This window comes from Opisthocomus hoazin, chromosome 3 (genome assembly GCF_030867145.1).
Source record: "Opisthocomus hoazin isolate bOpiHoa1 chromosome 3, bOpiHoa1.hap1, whole genome shotgun sequence".
Classification (NCBI taxonomy): Eukaryota; Metazoa; Chordata; class Aves; order Opisthocomiformes; family Opisthocomidae; genus Opisthocomus; species Opisthocomus hoazin.
The window spans coordinates 32,334,507-32,354,823 of record NC_134416.1 but is presented as its reverse complement, the minus strand read 5'-3'; the positions used below and the strand labels follow the sequence as shown (position 1 = coordinate 32,354,823).

Here is a 20,317-nt window from a genome sequence, read left to right as displayed (position 1 = left end):
GGCCAGGGGTCGCGGCGGTGCCGGGCGGCGGCTGCTCCCGTCGGGGCGGACACAGCTCGGCTTCCCTCCGCGGAGCGGTCCCGTGCCAGGCCGCGCCGGGCGCTGAGCGGCGGCGGGTTGGAGGGGGGGGGGGGACGACGGACGGACACGGGAGCGGGTGGGCTGGGGCTGGACCGCGGAGCGCTGCGGGCTCCTTATCGGCGACTGAGCATCGGGGCGTCGCCGCCCGTCGCCTTCAAAGCGGGCGGCGGTGACGGCGCGGCCGCCTCCTCAGCCCGTCCCGTCCCGCGAGGAGAGCAGAGCCATGCTGCACTGGGGATACGACGAGCACAACGGTAGGGCGGCGGCGGGGGGAGTCCCGAGGGCACCTCCGGCACCTCCCCGAGCCCGGGGGAAAGCGGGCCGAGCCGAAGCGCTGCCGGGGCTTTGCGGCGTGAGAGCGGGCGGGCGTCACCTCGGGAGGGTGGAAGGCGGCTGCCCGGAGAGGGGCTCGCTGCGTGCCGGGGCCGGGCCGGGCTCGGCTCCGAGGGGGACGAGCGGTCTGCCGCCTCCCCCGACGGGCCCCCGTGCGCTCGCCCGGCGGAGCGACCGCCTGTACCGACCCGCGGTCTGCCGGCCGGTCGGCGCCGGGCTCCGGCTGCGGGTGCGCGGCGGGGAACGCGGGGTGCTGGCAGCGGGCGCCTGCGCGGGGAGACGCGTTGGGATTTCAGTTGTTTCCCTTCAGCCTCGTCTGTCTGCGCAGTCCCAAGCCGCGGTCAGCAGCCGGCGGGCGGGGAGGCCCCCCCGGTCCGCGCTGTCGGGCGTGCGGGCGCTGCTCCCGCCTGCGGGCCGGCCGCGGGGCGGGCGGGCGGCAGCGCGGTTGGACACTGGGGGCTCGGCTCTGGTAAAGCCAATGGAGTAACTTACGCCGTCTGTCACAACACACAGAGAAACAGAGCGTCGTGATAGCGAAGAGAGAGCTGTACGGTTGCGCACGCTGACGCCCGTAGGAGTGTGCTGCGTTTACGTTATTGTGTGGAGTTCGGAATACCGTTCGCGCGGGTACTGCCTTTCCTTCCCGGTCCTTTTGTTCAGCCTTTTTTTCTGGATAGATGTACTTTTCCTGAAAAACTGGGTGGTGGTGGATCGCGGCGATGTTGCAACGCTTAGGTGTGTTATCTCCTGTTGTGCAGCCTGTTCTACCCCTCCCCTGAAGACGTAAATTGGTCTTGTTTTTCGAATTTTTTTCTCCATGTGTTTTCCAAGGCTGCTGTGGACTTCACCTGCACAGTCCAGATAAGGAGCCCGCTTTCCCTCCCTTACCCTATCCCTCCCCCTTTGCTATCCTCAGCTTCTAGGAAGGGGAGGGCACCAGAATATCTGTCGGGGGGAGCGGGGGGTGGCTGGACCTTGCTTGAGGCCCCATATCTCCGATAAAACCCTGTTTACTGGCTGATAGCATATGTGAGGTGGAGTTTGACTTTCTCTCTCTCCTCCTCTCTTGGAGCCCCCAGCTGTGGTCAGTAGTTCCTCATCAGTCCATCCCCTTCCCGACGCCTCTCACAGGAGACTGAAGGGGAGAGGCGTCAATATCCAACGCTTCACTGCTCTTCCCTAGCATCACCTTTATTTCTCAGCTTTTTTCTCTTTTTATGCATTTATTTTATTGGTTTTACTTGTTTCTTGTTTTGCTGAACAGCAAATGCAGGAGATTGTTCTGATTTTTTAAAAACTTCGCTGTCCTGCCTGGCCCTGAATAGTTTCCCTGAGACTAAGATTAGCTTTTGCCACTAAGGAGGCAGCAACAAAGGGAAATTAATGAAGTTTGGTGCGGTCATGTGTTAGAGTGGCTTCCTGAAGAGTTGGAAAGATGTCTGCACTCACTCCGAGTTCTGCATTTGTTACCTGCAGTGATAAAAGCACTGTTTTTATAAGCTGGGGGAAAACTCGTTTGCCCCTTAGCGATATTGACTGCAACACAAATCATTCTGTGCATAAACTGTCAAGTATTACACATACATGTCTATGTATATGGTATATCCATATATAAGGACATGGTCTGACTGGTATACACAGAGCTAAATGTTCTCCCCTGCTTTGATGCAAATGTTTCTGAAATGCAAAGAGGCATTATTTTATTTCTATGCAAACCTTGGCCTTTGCTCGCTTGCCACTGTTCCTGCCTCACGGTTTTGATGATGCCCGTGTATGGAGGCGGAATACTGAGACCTTGAAAGACGGCTTCAGTGCGGCGTTGTGCATGCTTTTCTTAGCCGCTCAAGGCTCCTGTGAAGAGGGGAATGTTCTTGCCCCTTTACAGAAACGCTTCCCTCAGTTAACGGAAAAATTGCCATAGTTAAAAGACAAATCAAGAATCAATTGCCTTGAGTTTACTATTTATTTAATAAAATATACGGAAAGTACATATATTGTGTTTTACTGCAGAAAAGTATCTTGGTCTAGTTACAGCTGTAACAATGAGGTGTTTTCTACACTAAAAGGGATATGAATGCCTTTTTTCTCTCTCTCTGAGAATAATTATGTAATTTTAATGTCTGCTTTAAAAAACACCACTTAATTTTACTCGTTATGAGTTTCCAATTCTTTTTATTGGAGCTAATCGTAGTGTCACCTAATGTGCAACCAAACAACTTGCAAACCTATGATAAACTGGGCAGTGGATTCTCTTTAGGAATCAATGAGGATGTGATGCTGCAAACTAATAAACTTTCTGTATATAGTAGCAAACTGTCCAAAGAAGAGTTCACTTCTGCATACATACTCTGCTTATGCAAGCATAGAGGCTCACTGCAACTGAACTGTATTTTGGGATGCCTCTGCCGGGCTTGTTTGAGGTTCGTCTCGCCTTTTGATGGAACTCGTTTCCTTTAACCCCAGCTGGGTAATAAAGCACCGCTGTCAGAGGCTGTAGCGAGCTGCATTTCCTGACAAATTCCTAACTGCCTGCCTTGTGAGATCTAGTTCATGAACTGGATGTGTGCGATGCTGGTGGGTACCGTAAGGTGCAATAGTCTAATCCAAAAGTGACAGCAGTGTGTATCGTGCTTGGTAGCTCTGTGTCCAAAATGAAGTCATGCAGTCTGCAGAGCAGGTGGTTCAGGTTTTGGTCCGAAATCTTGGTCACAATGACTTTGCTTGTTAAGAGCTACTAGGTAGTCTCCTCTAGGCAAAGAACATTTTCACATCAACAGGAGGGAATTTCATAAGTTCAAAAGTTGGTATATTTAATCAAATTCTTTCATAAATTAAAAAAGGAAAGGAGGTGAATTGGTGAGTTACACATTCCTGGGTATGTCTTAAAGTACGTATTTAGAAAATTAAACTGTACATTAAGTTGAGACAGAGGCATATAATTCAGGTCCAAAATCAGAAGAAACTTTAAGTCTGGAGATCCCACTGGCTTAAATCTGATTGTATGACAGGCATCTGAGCATCATGTCCATGCTCTTGCAACAGTAGCGTGTTATTTTCCAGCAGTCATACGCAATGTTTACTTTGGGATGGGGTCCGTAGCGATGCGTTCAGCCACAGTTTTCCTAGACTGGCAAAAGGATGATAACTATATTGAATTGCTGGTAAATAATCCAGTAAGGGATACCTATTGATATAACTGAGTGGTAAAAAATGAGCTGAAACATCTTGATATATTCCTGTATATTTTGAAAGTCAGATTTCTGGCAGTCTGGTGTTACTGACAGATGCTTAACGCAAAAGATGTTTTTGGTCATCCAAGCTAAGAACAAGTACAGAAAAGTGGGTGCAATGCCTTTTTAGAACGGAAGTTTGTTGTTGAAACATTAACTAATTCCAGAATCACAGCCTTGGGTCCTCTTGTTGGCACATTGGTATTATTTATGAATGCAAATAATTCATATTATTTACAGTACAGTAACTGTAGTTATTGCTGAGATGGAGCAATAGGACCAAGTAGTTAAGCACATAAATATATTTTGCCTTTCCTCAGCTTAGGAATATCCTAAGTATCAAAATTTAGTAGCAATAAGCTTTTTCTAAGCATAGTTAGGGTATAAATGATGGAGTGGTGCTTCTTCAGTTAATAAAATTGTACATTGCACCTCTAACGACAAGGTACTAGGATCTAAACACAATTAAAATTATATCATATACTAAACTGTATGTAATGAAAACTGAATAGCTTTGATGACCATTTGTGAAGTTAGAAGAGTGAAGTTTAAACAGCTTTATATTTCAAACCAGTAGGATTTTTACCTTCTGCCTTAGAAGTGGTTTCCTTAATGAGTTTAGTTAATGCAGTCATTAATGAAAGGACTTCTTAAAAAACCCAAGACTGAAGGCCCTAGCCTTTGTTCTACCTGAGGTGTAAGTCTTAGGCTGGTCTTTGCAAGCTACTCCTTCCCTCTTCCATTTTTCGTTGCTGCTCAGAGGAGAGTCGGGCTCTGCCAGGTGCCTGTGCCGGCAGCTTCCCCATGGGGCTGTGGGACACTTCCCTCCCTGATTTACTGCCAGGGCACTTGGGGTGTTTCAGCACCTGTGAGCTTCTCAGCTATGCTCGCTTCTGTTGAAGTTGAAAAGATAAAACTGTCTGACAACTTTTGATGTTAGGCTATTAATCACAGGGTAATACATTTTAATCCTTTGCTGTCATCGTGTTATTTAAGTGCTAAGCCATCAGAAAGACCTGAACCAACAGGTTGATTTTCAGACTGAGATCACGTAGCTTCAGTGTAGGGAGTTATGAGGATTTCCAGTGATACAGATTTTACAAGATCAGGTTCTGATGCTCATATTTAAGTTTTTCTTATATCTACTCTCTCTTAGTTGATTGATTATGCTTCTTACTATGGTAAGCCTGAAGGAAAAACAGGTGCTATGGCCTTTAAAATACTGAAATATCCTTAGCCCTGCAGAATTTTCCCTTTTGCCTTTCCTCTCACCTTACCCTCTTTTCCATCCTAAACCTTGTTTTCCACCTTTACCTTATAGAACTTACTCCCCACCAACTTACTGTTCCTACTGTACTTCTGTGACCTCTTTCCACATTGTTGATTATTCGAACATGGTTCAACAATGGCACATATACTCTTGATGAGGATTCTCTGACGTTTAGTAGATAAGAACATACACCTCACACATCTCATCAATGAAGCTTTTCTTACTATTTTAGAATGACATTTGACATTTTTCTCAGATCCATAGGATTGATTTACAAAGATGATGCTTTTCAGCTGACTGCTGGCTTTGCATGGAGAGAGGAAAGTTAACTTGAGATCACTAGTGTTGATTAACAACTTCTTTAGTGTTTTAATCTCTAGCTAACTCTGGTGAATGGTGGTGCAAGTCTGTGCATGGAAGATCTGCTCTCATTTATCAGCAGGAGGTGGCAGAAATCCAAATCTCGTGCATGCACTGCTGCCCTCAGTGTTCCTGTTCCTTGCTGATTTTGTCAGTGCTACACTAGCGTGTGTGTGTTTGTGGATGTGTGCGCGTAGACTTTGTGGTCAGAGGGTGACTCTTCTGTTGTGACAGCTGGTGTGCAGGGCTGATGCATTGGGAGGAGGTGATCGGTTGTGTGGTGATACTTAGGTTACAGGCACTGCCATCAGGCCCCAGGAGAGTCCACACACCACTCAGCCTTTTTATCTTTTTTGACATCTTCCCATCTCATTCAGCATAGTCAATAGGAAGACTTAATGAGACATGATATTAGGCAAAAATGACACATTGAATATTTATTGGGGGACAGTGCCTGTTGAATACAGGATGCTTGAGTGAGTGTTTGTTGAATATGTCTTGTCCATTGCTGAGTCTTAACTGTGAACAATTAAATATCTACCTATTGCATGTGGCCTTGTTCAAAGGCCGAAAACAGTTAGGCACCATGCAAGGTAGATAAAGGGGTCCTGGGAGCTGCTGGTGCAACACGGTGAAGCAAAAGTAGCGGAGTATTTTGATCTGTGTTTTTCTGATGCACCCTTTTTGAATTTAAAAGATGCAAACATGAACAATTCAAGGAGAGTCTTTTTTCATATGACGCAGGGTGCTGCCATCAATTTAGACTTCTCCTCCAATGCATTGCAGGGCCTGCCCACTGGAAGGAGGTTTTTCCTGTCGCTAATGGAGACCGTCAGTCACCCATTGACATCAAAACTGAAGAAACCAAGTATGATCCCTCTCTCCGTCCTCTAAATCCCAATTACGATCCGGCTTCTGCTAAAATAATCCTTAACAATGGGCACTCCACCAGTGTCGAGTTTGATGACACTGTCAACAAATCAGGTTTGTTCCTTTCCTTGTTGGTGTCTTCCTCCACCGTTTCCCAAACAGAGTGCATACAGCCTGAGTGTGTCTCACTGCCACATAGGAGCCCCTCATAAACAGAAAGGCTTTGCTCCTCTGGATGAGAGATTCCTTTCTTCCCCATCTTTCAGCATGATACAATGCGGGAACGTACTTGGACACGCGTTTGAGGTTGCGTTTCTCGGAAAGCGCTAGGATTCCCTTTTCACGGGGATGGTTTGATCCACCCCAAACAGCTAGATAGTACCCGCCCCCCTGTTTGAACAGTGTTGTGTACAATTTTTCAAATGCTGCTCTCTCTTACTGCAGATGAATCCTTTGTGTCTCATTACAGGTTCATTCCAACCGAATCACTCAAGTCTCTTATCTGACTTTAGCTGCAGGTTTGATTGTATATACATTTTTCCCTTTTACAATCCGTACTTGGACTTCTTGAGTGAGGAAAGAGCCAATACAGAACAAATGAAATATATCCCAAGTGATCCCTTTTCTTCTCTGAAGAGTGTTACTGTCCCAGTCTTTTCTAGGAGTAGGTAGCTTCCCTTTTTGCAAGCAATAATTCTTATTTAGGAGTGCTCTGGTTTAGTGTAGTCTTTGTAATGTTAGTGCTTTCATCTCTGAAACCTTCTCTTGGGTGGTAGGCAAGCTAGCACACCTCCCCTTGAAACTGTAGGAGTGCAGTTAGTACGAGCGATAAAATCCTCTTGTGGTCGCATGAGGCTTAGCTGCGGCTCCAAGCCCATATGGTGCATTCATAAGGGTCAAAGCCCAAGGGGGACTAATTTGTGATCACCCTGTCCCTTAGTCATGAGGAACTACTGGCTTATAGTGGCAACAGGGAGAGACCTAGGTGGAGACAGCATTTTACTTTGCTTTCCCGGACAGTCTTTCTTTAATTCTTAAATGTCCTGTGGATACAAGCAACATAGGATGTTGCCTGAAAGCCATCAGCTGACCATCAGTGATCTGGTCTGATCTCATGTGTGTCAGATGCCATGGGACTCCCCAGAATTAATCTCTACTTCAAGCCTAGTAGGCATGGGTGAACTAAAGCACATCTCTTAGAAAAACATACAATCTTGATTTCAAAATTTCCAGCGATGATGAACCTACCACAACCTTTGGTAAGTTGTTCTAATTGTTAATTACCCTCATGATTAAAAAAGTCAAAATCACCCTTTATTTCTGGTGTGAGTTAGACGAACTCAGCCTTTAAAATTCCTTTTCTTTTTTTTTTTTTTTTAAAGTAATAAATACGAATATGAATACACCAAAAACCTCTTCCACTTTCTGATTCCATCGGTGAATTGATAGAACCTGAACACAGTATTTCTGTAGACTTACGCTGGTACTAGAACAGTGGTAGCGTGATCCTCTTTTTACTGCTTTCCTCAGGCCATATCTCCAAGGATATAGTTCATGTCATGGCAAAGCACTGACAAATGTTGATCAGATAATTAACAAATGTAATCCCCAGTCTCCTTTAAGAGACTCCATATCTTGTACGTATGGACTAGATTCTTCAGTCTACATACATGGCTTTACATTTTGGCTGTTATCATGTCTTACTTGCCAAAGAATTCAAATCCTTCTATATCCATAAACTGAGTTTTTCACTATTTTCTCTAATATTTGTCACTGACAAACTTTATCAGGCTTTTTTTTGTTTTCTTTCAGGTCATTGATCAAAAAATACTGAATTTTCTAGGGCCAAAATTTGGCCTCTTGGGCACCCCTGTGAAGTAAGCACTCCTGACATATGGTGGTTTTGTTAAAAAAAAAAATTAACTGGTACTAAATAGATTAGCATATTTTAATACATTATTAACTGACTTCCATATGAACTATTTCTTCACTTTGGCCAGCACTGAAGCTGGGCTGTCAAGCCTGTAACTGTTTGTGTAGTTGTGTTTTTTCCTCTTTGGTACCACATTAGCTCCACGCTCTGAAATTGGTCTATTGATGTTTCAAAGACCTCTTCTTCCAGCTCTTTTCAAACTTTGAGACACTGATATATGCTGTAAATAGCTTCTGACTAGCCTCTTCCTTAATTGCTGTTGGAATGGAAGGGTTTTACCATCACTGTATGACATGGCACAAATACATCATCAGGCGATTTTCTACATTTTTCAGAGAAGTGCTTCATTGAATGCTGATGCATTTCTACGTAATCATTTTCCCTCAGCCAGTTAGAACACCAGTCTTTACACATTTCTAGGATCATTTTGCTCCAAGCTTTCAGTCCTTGAAAGAAGGAATTTGTTTTAGGAGTGCCAATTCCCCACTCCCTTTCTTCACTAGGTTTGTAGGCTCTGTGAAAGCATGTTTTTGAGTTGAAGTTTTAAGGAGGACAAATATTTTTCTCCACAGATAAACAGTTCCAGTTCCTTTTCATTAGCCAGGCTACTTGTGTTAGCAGATAGGCAACTTAAGAGATTTCACTTTTACCTTTATTTGGTAGTATTTTGTTCCCAGTGAAGTTTAGGTGTTGGGCTAAATCTAGAAGTGAGAAAAAATGACTGTTGTCCTCCTCAGTGCTCTTAATTTAAAAACCATCAGGTTAAAGCTCCCATCCTTTCCCATTAAAAACTTTATGGTGAGCCAGTAAACCAGCCCAGACTAATTCCTAAACCCTCAGAGGAAATAAGGAGCCAGGAGAGTTGGGTGGTTTATTTTGCAGTGAATAAGGAGTCTTTCTGAACGTGATTCACATTCAAGTCTCTGTGCAGAGGCGGTTTGGTTCTGACTCTGATTAGCAGAAGATGAACACTTGCAAAAGCAAAACAATGAAAAGCCCATTCATATGTGGGTTAAGTTGAAATAAATGGCTGATGAAGTGTCAGCGATATTGCAGTTGTACAATGCGTATGTAGTGTTGGCTTCATTTTATTTATGTTGATATATAATCTTTTTTCTCTGACTTCAATCTGATGTAACTGGATCTAGTTGCAAATGAAGGAAGGAGCCTTGAAATTTTTTTTAAGCTCCACCTACTTTCCCCCAAATTTCAAAGAGGAGAAATTCTGTTCACTTTATGTTTTTGTGATCCTCCCCTTTTTTCATAAAACCTGTATTTTAAGCTGAATTTCTCCATGATTCTTTTAAGTACGTCCAAGAGAGGAAGCCACCTGCAAAACAGAAACATTTTTCCATCTTCTGAGAAATATCTAGCCCATGGCAAGACAAACCTGGTGATAACAACATGCCCTTCAGTGGACCACAACCCACTAATCTACACATAAATGCGATTTGGAAAGTCATATCCTGGACAAACGAGGGTTTCTGTAGCACTTGAAAGAAATTGGAAGCCGTCTGAGACAGCTTTTGAGAAGCCGTAGGGGACGGTCCAAAGACCACAGTCTGGTGTGAAGTTGGAGGATGTGGGTGACAGCGGCTCCCATTCCTGCAGTGAAGCCTTCTCTTCTGCTTGGGTTTCCAGTGCTGACCGGGGGGCCGCTCAGCGGGACCTACAGACTGCGCCAGATTCATTTCCACTGGGGGTCCAACGACGAAGCCGGCTCCGAGCACGCGGTGGATGGGATGAAGTACGCGGCAGAGGTAAGGCTTTACATGGGCTCATCTGGACCTCTAAGCCTGTGAGTAGTTTTCCACTGTAAGAATAATGTTGCCCCTCCTCTTCCCGCTTTTCATTCTCCCCCCATTTTGTCGAAAGATGAGCGGTCTTCCTGAAGTGTTGCATCTTTGGTCCTTTCTCAAAGGAGAACCTATTTGAAAGCTTTGGAGAGGATTAAAAAAGGAGTACAGAAGACAAGAGCTTGATAAGAGCAAGATTTAATGTTCAAGAATTTTTTTAAACTTTGTCTTTCACTGCCTCTTCCTTGGAGAATATTTTCAAAGTCAGCTTCAGTTACAAACCACAGATTTATTTGATTTGGGGCCTGTGCAGCGTAAAGTTTATGTCAGACTTAGAAGCGTCGCTTTTTGTGGTGCCTTTAGCAGTGTGACGGTTATGACTTTGAGAACCGCGCCTTAAAATCTGTGGGGTGCTTGCTGTCTGTGGAGGTACTTACTGCCTTTCAGCAGAGGCAGCATGCCAGAGGGAGAAGGGCACTCTCTGCTCTGGCACGGAGAGTTCGCTCCTGCTCTGTCTCCTGTGGTGCGTTTGAGTAGTCTGCTGTAAAATGTATTCTGTATCCGACTCCTCTTTGCAAATGGAAGTAACATGGAGTATTGTGATGAGACTGGGATCTTTAACAGCACATAGTTCAGATAGTGAAGAGTTTTCTGGGGTTAAAAAGAAGTAAAAAGTATAAAAATATATGTTAATGGAAAAATAAAAGGCATAATACTAAAGAAGAAAAAAAAAATGAAATGTATGCAGAGTGGTGTGATCAGATTTTACTGGAAATGCTGTAAGAGGCAGTGGTCAGAAAAAAAAAATCAGTTTTCTAACACTAATGGGGAAAAGTGACATTCGCAGTGTTTAAAGGCTTATGTTTTCCACAGGAACCAGGTGAGATGGAATGTAAAGAATTAATAGAGGTGCTTTAAAACGATTAAGTACCAAAACCAAATTTCTAGCTGAGAAAATATATATATGTTTCCCATCTAAGAAACCAAATGGAAGGAGAAAATATCTCTGAATTTCTAGCCAGTCTAAAAACCTTTCCGTTACCTGTTGGTTGGGTAACCCTCCACAAGAAGCTCTCTAGATGTCACTTTGGCTTTGGGATAAGAAATCCAGAATTAAGATCAAGGCTTCTGAGCATTGTTCACACAAAAGAAAATAATACCTCAGAAGGAGACGTGAAGATGGTTTCAGTGCTCACCTTCATAAGGAAGATGTGTAAGATTCAAGAAAAATCATCAGCTGAGTCGAAGAAAGAATTAGTGTACAGGTAAAGACGACTGCAAGGTTCAGCCCCCTAAGCCTACCGGGAAGCAGAAGGGATCCATGGCTCCATGCTTTGTGACAACGTATGGTCTGATCAAGGTCTCTTCACAAGCTGCAGTGACAGAGCGGTGGTAAGACGGGATATATTCCTTAAAGAGAAGTCACAAGCCATTGAGAATGGGGCTGTACCCAAAAGTGTTTCACAGCTCTGCTTGTCTGGGGGTTTTGATTTTTAGGGGGGTTGGTTTGGGGGTTTTTGGCAAAGCTACGAGGGAGTGGGAGTGGGCTTTATTTAGTTGGGGGAATTTTGCTTTTTGTTCTTTGTTGCTTTTTGCTTTTTTAAAATCCACAATAAAAGTCAATTCTGACTGAGAGTATCTGTTTCCTTTTTGTGTATGTAAAAATGTAATTGTTTAAAAGTTGTTCAATGTAGCTTTTGTGAACTTGTAACAGTGAGTGGTGCAGGCGCTGTGAGCTCCAGGAAGCTAATGCATCTGAGAATGGTTTAGTGGACTGTGTTCTCTTCCCGGTTTCATTTATAGTATTTTTAGCAACTTTCCTTCAAGGAACTGTGAAGCTGTGAGTGAGCATATGTTTCACTGTGAGCGTACATGTATTGTTACTGATTTCAGTGGGGTTCCTTACTTGCTGGAAGTAATGTTTCAGCACTTTAGAGTCCAAATGCTTAACAAGCATTAATTATACCCTGTAAAACCAAGTTATGGCTCTGTTTTACAGATATGGAAAATCAAAACTCGTAGAGGTTAGGCAAGGATTGAGATTTGGAGTCAAAATCTTCACACTCCTAGATCCCTGTTTCAGCCACACAACTGTGTTGCTTCCTGTAGCAAGCATTTAAAGCAAGTTCCAGCTTTCCTAAATTGCTCTTACTTTAGACGTCTCAAAGTACTGTATTCCAAAAGCAAGCTTTTTTTTTCAGGGGTTCATCCCAGTTGAAGTCATTCAGTGGAACCGCTTTTCAGCACTCCTAAAGAGTAAAGTTCAAAGTCTGAAAAGATGGTCACCAATTTTAGAAAAGCCAATCCTATGCCCTGTTTGTGACCCTCTCTTTCCTTAGCTAAGAACTATGGGTAGTCAGAGTTGCTAATCCACTGAGGACCTGAGAGAGTAATTAATGATTGTGCAGTACTTAGCCTTCAGCGCTGTGTGAGTGTTTGTGCTCTTTCCAGCTTGGCAGTCGGACCGTTGCTCAAGGCTGGGACGTCCTGGCGCTTCCTGGGAATCAGGAGCTCCTGCTGCGGAGTGTGGCCAGGATTTAGGAAAACTGGCTTAGCAGGAGGGGCTGAGGTGGTATGGGGGTAGACATCACGGGCTTTGCCTTTCCCCGCCTGGCTGGGGGGTGTCTTTAAGCTGCTTAAGCAACTTCCATAGTACAGTTCCAGAATAATGCGTGTTGGAAATGCAAACGCTCAAACCTGAGTCGATCAAGCTGCTTGTCAGTGCTTCACTACTGGCAATCATAGAAAATGACATTTGGAAAATATCAAAAATGAAATTCTGATGTTCAGTTTAAACTAAACAAGGGAAAAGGGATCAGTGCAAGTTTAATGTGTGTTCCTCTGCCTGTTTTCTAGCTATTTATGTGGCTGATTAACGTTACTAAAGCTTGATTAAGCAAAAAGAGGAGCAAACTACTAATGACATCCTCATGATTTTCAATCACTTTTTAAAATCAGCTATACTAAAAACAGACTGAAAAGCTTTAGTTATATAACCACAGGATATCTTGTCTTAGCTTCTCTGTTCAAAATCTGGGGACCCAACAGCAGTTTGGCAGGCACTGTGGTGTGCTGGTTGCTGCTAAATTTTGAATAATCCCAGCCATTGGAAATGCTTTGGCCATTTGTGTGAGCTACATGTTTACCAATTTCATGAAATACTTGCATTTAGAAAACTGAATGGCTCTGAATACAAGAGAGTGAAGTAGAGTATCAAAAGCAGTAAAGCTGCAGTATTAATTTGTGATTATTTGAGTTCAGCGGGAGTTGATGCTGTCTGTGTCACTTGCTTTTCAGCTTCATGTGGTCCACTGGAACTCAGAAAAGTATTCCAGTTTTGTTGAGGCAGCTTGTCAGTCAGATGGATTAGCAGTCATGGCTGTATTTCTGAAAGTAAGTAAAAAACACCTCAGCCCTCCTAATAAATCTGCGTTGTGAGCCCAAAGGGATAATGGTGATGATTGGTATAATTATTGTTAAAGATATACTTATTTTATATGGGCATTAAATTATACTGTTTCCTTCATACTGTTTGCTTTCCCTTGAAGATTAAAAATGTCAGATTAATAGATTTTCAAGACAGTGAGGCTCTTCAGTTTGCCTAGTCTGCACTCCTGTACAACAGAAGATGTGGAACTTAATTCACATGGCCCTATATGGATCCCAATAACTTGTACTTGACTAAGAGGTTTCTTTAAGAGGGTGATCTGATTTGGTTCGAATGCTTCTTTAACGGTTTGTTTCTGAGCTGGTACTCTCTTCTGAAAAATAATAATAATAAAAACCCACCAAAACCAGAAACTGGAGGTTTTCCTTATGATTATTATGTACATCTTTGCCTTCTGTACCTGTTCCAAGATGAAATTAAACTCTTGCAACAGCTTCACTGACTACTGTAACAAAGACGCCGATGGAGAATTCACACAAACCATGACAAAGGGTAGGGCTTTGGTCAGATCTGTGGTTTCTGCCTGGCTGCCACAGCTTCCTGAGCACAGGTAGTGCTGGTGCAGCCAGTGAGCCATTCTGCGCAGCCATTGCAAAGAACTACTTCAGTAATTCTGTCTTTCCAGTTTACATTTTAATGATTTAAGGAAAGCTTCACTGGATTTCTTAGCACGCAAATTCTACTTGGGATACATAAGAACAATATTTTCACTGTTTTAAGCAACTTAAATTTCAGGTGCAAGCCTGCAACTTTTCATATCCTGCATATAAAGCGAGAAAAAGAAATTACTTTTATTCCCCTGCAGTGTAAAGTTTGTGGGTCTTTTGCAGCTGAAATAATTACTAAAAGTAGCCAGAATAAATACTGTCAGCAAGAGAGTGGATCTTCTTATCCATCAGTATTATTTCTAAGAACCAGCTAGTCACAGGCTCGTAGTCACAAAATCCATCAGATCTTACAGTCACTTAAGTAATGTTATATAAAACAGTTTCATTATACATTTGCTTTTTGATTATTTATTTTTGCTATTTTTCTCTGGACTTCAAGTATTTCTTTTTTCTTTGGTGTTAATAGATCGGTGAATGCAACCCGCAGCTGAAGAAGATTACTGACCGCTTGGACACCATTAGAATCAAGGTGAACAAATCCTTCTAGAAGAATACTAATACTGGTGGTTGCTTTTGTTGTCTTGTTTTCCTGGTAACCTGGCTGCTGGTTCCTTCACCTTCATGTTCCTTAGTCCCTAGTTTCATAGCCATCCATATTTAACTCTGATTTGGGACAGTTTAGAAGCATTCCTGTTAGGTAAAGTTGAAAACTAAGCCGACAGAGAATAATTTTTGTACAATAAGAGATTAGAGGAAAAGGCTAATTCCTCACAGGACCTAGTCTCTGACAAATCTGGTGCTATGAGAATACTAACAGAAGAACATACTTTATGGAAAGCTGTGAAAAAGGTGAGGGGAAGGTTTTGCTGAGGTACAGGGTGAGAAACAAGCTACTGCTTCAGAGAAATCAGCCAGACTCACAGCATCACGTTTCATACTGGCATCTCTGGCCTGGTAGCCAGAGCAGGAAGAAGTGGGCCGGGGAGGAGTGAGCTAGAGGGGTAGGGGGGGTGCTGGTAGCAGGACAAGGGATCTCTTGGGTTATTCTGACAGCACCATCAATTCCACATTGAAAGTCTGACATCTTCTCACCTCTCCGTCCAACCTCCGTCCCACAGCCATTTGTAACTATGGGGAGCCTGTGCTAACACGATGCCTTTGGTGGTGTCCTTGCTGGCAGAAGACCTCATCAGAAGGGTGCTGGCTCACCTGCTGTGGTCATCCAGGGCATTGCCAGCCCACCTTATAGTGGAATAAGCCCTACCTCCTTTGGCATGATTTGTCTTGGCCTCTTGCCCTGTTTTTTTCTTCTTTTTAACTTTTTGTAAGAAATCATATTCTAAATATATTCAATCTAGAACCACCATGAGCTTTTTTTTCTTTCCAGGGTAAAAGAGCACTATTCACAAACTTCGATCCTAGCTGTCTGCTTCCCAAGTCCCTGGACTACTGGACTTACTTTGGGTCTCTCACTGTTCCACCTCTGCTTGAGAGTGTCATCTGGATTGTTCTGAGAGAGCCCATAAATGTTTGTTCTGAACAGGTATTTTTTGATTTTTCATTGCTATAGAAATGTTGCTTTTGTAAGACTTGAAATTGTAAATGCCACCCAAAAATATATTTTTTTGCAGACTTTGGCATTGCATACCTTATCAAATTTTCAAAGGACAAAACGCGCCTGTCAAATTTATCCTGACTTCTTGTTGCCTTTCTTTGCGTAAGAGCTACTTGTTATCCATTTTTAAAAAAGAATCTGTGTGCTCTGAAAATTAACAATCAAAAAGAAGCCACAAGGAACTTACAGAAAAAAGGTTCCAGTGACACTTGGAAATTCTGGAATCGATTAAATTATTTGCTTATCCTGCTTAAACCTCTTCTCTGTCATTTTTACTTGGCAGATCGATAGTAAATGTCTTCTTGCATTCCAGATGTGTAGAACTTGGTGAATTTACTGGAGTAATGAAAAGGAAATACAGTTGTAATAAGTTGGTTTTTATGTCAGGCTATCTTAGGAAAAGTGTGATAACTAGGTAAAAGAGCATACTTAACATTTCTCGTTAAATTAAGCTTCATGGTATATCTTAATGTTGCAACAGTGACGCCCAGTGGGCTGATCATCTTAGGTATAAAGAGTTTTTCCCACGGGAGACACTGAAGTATGTCAGATCATAGCTTCTAATACTGGATGTTGATAAGTACGTCACCTGCTATATGTTATCAAAATTCTGCGCACACAGTAACCCTTGAGATTGTTGCGTTTGTCTCATTCATGGTCAATATTACAAATACCTCAGAAAATTCAGTACCCTAGGCTACAGACTCAGCAGAAATGATGACTTCGGTCTTTGTGCAAAATGTTAAGACAGTTCATGGAACAGGATGCTTGTTAGTCAGGAGACCTCAAATTCTGTTTGTAACTGATCTGAAGTTATGTATTTTTGCGTTTTTCTCATGTGTATGTCTTCCCCACTGCCCTCAGTCTGGCTTTGTAAGACTCGCTGCAATGCATTACAGATGTAGGATTGAAAATTTGTGTTAAGATACCAACTTCCCAAAGACAAGCCATTGCTCAGGTTAAGAGGTTCATAATTGGACTAATCTACAGTTAATACATTCTAAACCATGAAATACTGTATGCAAACATCCATGTGTTACAGGTTCAGAGGACATGGTGTCGGAAACAGTGTCAAATGCAGTGATTCTTGACGAGTCATTTTTCAAACTGTAGCTATATCTTATGTATTAAAGTATAAATGTGCTATATTCTTATAAATATAACCATGCATGTAGCTAAAACTATTTGTTTCCAGTAATGTCCACTACTGTGACTGATCAGTCATCACCATGCCTGATACTGTTTTGCCATTTAATTTTATTCCTCAAGTTTGTATTTCTTTTGGGGCTTTACAGTTTGCTACCTACTTTATGATGCACTTTTCATGTTGAAAGAAATTAAAAATAAATTGGAAGATTTTTAGAAACTCACAGGGAGACTGAGTTACAAATGTTAGCTTTAGAATGGGATGAAGTAAGATAGTATTGACTTTTTTTGCTCTTAATGCAATTAACATGCAATTTACCATAAAACTAAATGCTCTATTGTAATGGAATGATTTTTGTGCTGTCCTACCTTTAGTAACCTAGAAGTGAATTAAGATGGTATATAAAAGTATTAAATATTGGAAATATTAAAAATTAGACAAAGTACTAATCTTCAGGTCAGAAATCAGACTCAGATTTCCCAAGCTTTAGACATGGATCTCTGATCTGGGTTTCTGCTTAGGTCAGCTGAAGCAGGGAAGCTTGTGCTGAGGTATGAGTAACTGGTTGTTCAGTGTCTTCACAAGGGAAAAATTTGGAATCTCTCCTGGATTGAGTACACGTTTGATATATGAAAAGTGCTAATTACAGAAGCTTTCTATAGCACCACACCTACTATCCCAGGTTAACTGTGAGTATAATCTTTGAACAAGAAGATGTACACAGGTGCACATAAGAAGTGCAAGAAACATTCCAGAATCTCCAAATTATAAAATGAAACTGAAAAAATTATTAAAAACCCTGCTTTAAAACAGGTTATAGAAGACAAAGTGTGAGTATAGGAAACAAATAATCTTTATGTACATTTTTGTTCTGACACATATTTTGGGAGATTTTCTTGGTAGTCATTTTTTTTTCATTTGCAAGAACAGAAATCGTGAAAATGCCACTTCCCACATGCCAGAGAAAAATACAGTTCCATTCTTTCTGGCTGAAAAAAGGTGACAAGTAGTTTTAATATTAACTACGAGCTTTTTAATATGAGTGCGAGGGTTTTCTGCTGAACCTTCTGTCTCTTTTGATTGCAGCTAGCCAAATTCCGCAGCCTCCTGAGCACTGCTGAGGACGAGGTTGCCTGCTGCTTGCTGAAAAACTACCGGCCTCCGCAGCCTTTAAAGGGACGAGAAGTCAGAAGGAATTAAAGGAGTAAAGCCACAGTAGTCTCCCTCTGAAACCAAAGGCTGAATTAATTGTAGTAGTTAATATACTTTGTGATTTTTTTTTTTTTGTGAGCTGTTTTAACAAATAGGTGTTGTTTTATTACTGGTTACCACGCAGACATTTCTTACAGACGAGTATGTCCTGAGTTGTTGCAGGTTCATTGGTGTTGACAGGTCTGACTGTGTTTGGGTGTGTTGGTTTGGGAGCGTTGAGGCATTGGTGTTGGCACTGCATGCACAGAGGGCAGTGCTAATCGTGAGGGTCAGGTGTGGTGAAGGAGTTGTCCAAAATTTGCCACCAAATTACTGAACAGGATCCCTGATATTAGCGTCAGTAAAGGATGTTCTGGGATTATTCTTCTGGTCTCTAACATAACATTTAGCTTCTATATAACACTTCACACTGTAATTCTCAAGAAAAAAATATTTCAAAGCTGATTTCATTGCCGACTTGTGCAATAGCATGCTCACCTTCCTATAAAAAGCAATAATGTCTAACAGCATTTAAGTAAAACAGATATTTATATGATCCTGTTATTCTGACTACTTCACAGCAGTAATAATGTACTGATTGATTTTTTTTAAAAAAAAGCAAATGTTAATTATTTTGTGTATTGCAGGATCGTGTCAGGTGGATTAGGTATTCCTGAATTCCAACACGTACAGTGATAAAATTGTCCTGAAACCTTAAAACTGCAAGGTGGAAGGGCATAGAGGTAACTGTTCATGTCTAAATCCAGTCCGTTGCATTTGGTGCACATCTGCAGCTGTAACACTATGTGCATGTAGCATCGGACTCCTACCACTTAAAGTCGGGAGGCAGGCGTAGCAGTTGCTCCAGACTGTTTCATACTGGGCATGTGGCACGCTGCAGCGAGACATGTGCTGTATCCCTCACATCTTGCAGTGGAGCACAGCACTACTCAGGTGTGTAATGTCTCCTAAGTGCTGGCTGATATTCTGCTGTCATAGCTGAACTTGGGTGGTTGCACTTCTATTCCAAGACCAAAGACAGCAATTAGAGCAAGCCAAAGAAATCAGTATCAAGTCAATATCTAATAAAAGGTCAGCCCTCAATAGCAATGTGTTGAAATGTATGTCAATTTATGAATTGACTTGAGCCTGTGTTTCTCTCAGGAGCTTTTGTTATCTGAAAATAATTATTTGGTTTACTTCAGATTTATCTTTTTTATTTTTAATGAACTTGCCATAGGATGTAGTTTAGCGTAGGATTAGATTTACCCTCAGACTGTGAAAACCAGTGGTACCTGAAAGAGGCAGCTAGAGGTTTCGTGGGCAGCAACTACCACCAATCTCTGTAGCACTTCTGACCAACTCATCTTCCATGAATGCTCTCCATGAATTTGGGTTTTTATAGGTTTTAGACAGTGCCTTTTACCTCAACAGGTCTTTTGATGTCAGATGGACAAACATAAGGGAAATCACAATCAGGATTGACTTTATATACCTTCTTATAACTGAATAAATTAGACATAGAGACATAGATATTTTAGCTTAGTTTAAGATGGGTGCATTTTTTTGTTTTCTTCTCCCCAGAGTATAGCTACTATTGCTGCAAGGCTTCTCAATGCCTTCTGAATGTTTTCTGAAGGAAAGAACACAGATAGACCATGAGAGAAATAACAGGCGTTTGGCAGAGGCAGCAGGTAAAACCACAGGGGAAAGACCTGCAGGCACTTTTTGCTCTCTGGCATAGGGAGAAGAATGCAGCTGAAAAGACCTCAGGTCGGTTCTTTCTGAATGAGGACATCTGGAAAATGTGCATGGAGAGAGCGGGAGTGTGTTGCGTGTTTGAACACCCCTTTTTAGACTTAGTGTTGGATCTGATATGTTTCCCTGTCATGTGAGTAGCTGCAGAACATGAACAAAATGTTTACAAATCGCACGAAGGTTATAAAGTTTGTTTGCCTCAGAAGGGAAAGTCATAAGGTGCTTCATATCAGAAACAAAAGTTTTACATGTTTTTTACATATTGAAAACAGTGGAGTTGATCCAGTGCTTTGATATTTATACGGATTTTATCAAAATAAAAAATGGATTTTATGAATGTGTCTTGTATTTTATATTTAAGAGATTAAAGTTTTACAGAGAAGCCTGCAGTTTTATAATTTGCACCTGCAGCTCTAGTTTTGGAAAAAATTGTCACCCCTCATTTGAAGTCTATCCTTGGGCAGCGTAGTATTTGCTATCTTTTTTATGTTCCAAGTAAAATGTCTTTCGCAGTGGTAAGACATGCAATCAGTTGTACATAAAGTTTCTGATAGCACTTGTTTGAACTATTGACTATTTTTATAGTTATGCAAGTCACCTTTAGAAGAGGATGTAATTTGCAGTAATTTTCCTAACGTAGAGATGCTGTGTTCACGTTAGATTGACCTAGCATCTGG

The 20,317-nt window shown here is 42.0% G+C and overlaps 1 protein-coding gene across 3 annotated transcripts; it reads left to right on the top strand.

The window, feature by feature from the left end:
• Positions 1–180: 180 nt before the first annotated feature.
• LOC104339445 (carbonic anhydrase 13) lies at positions 181–19,973 on the top strand. 3 transcript variants are annotated; one of them, XM_075415919.1, is made up of 7 exons: positions 181–335; positions 6,061–6,258; positions 9,719–9,837; positions 13,171–13,266; positions 14,396–14,458; positions 15,317–15,472; positions 15,561–17,771. In XM_075415919.1, exons 1-7 carry the CDS (start codon positions 305–307, stop codon positions 15,648–15,650), a joined length of 753 nt encoding a protein of 250 aa, XP_075272034.1. In that variant the 5' UTR covers positions 181–304; the 3' UTR covers positions 15,651–17,771. The 3 variants fall into 3 exon arrangements, with proteins under 3 accessions (XP_075272034.1, XP_075272035.1, XP_075272033.1); XM_075415918.1 differs by lacking the exon at positions 15,561–17,771 and adding an exon at positions 17,778–19,973 and having other exon boundaries at positions 186–335; XM_075415920.1 differs by lacking the exons at positions 6,061–6,258; positions 15,561–17,771 and adding an exon at positions 17,778–19,973 and having other exon boundaries at positions 183–335.
• Positions 19,974–20,317: the final 344 nt, after the last annotated feature.

What these genes read in the sequence shown, in the direction of transcription:
- LOC104339445 (XM_075415918.1), top strand. Translation starts at nt 305, where the DNA reads ATGCTGCACTGGGGATACGACGAGCACAACG. An exon ending in GGATGAAGTACGCGGCAGAG is followed by an intron (nt 9,838 to 13,170) that starts GTAAGGCTTTAC and finishes CTTGCTTTTCAG; the next exon opens with CTTCATGTGGTCCACTGGAA. An exon ending in TGGACACCATTAGAATCAAG is followed by an intron (nt 14,459 to 15,316) that starts GTGAACAAATCC and finishes TTTTCTTTCCAG; the next exon opens with GGTAAAAGAGCACTATTCAC.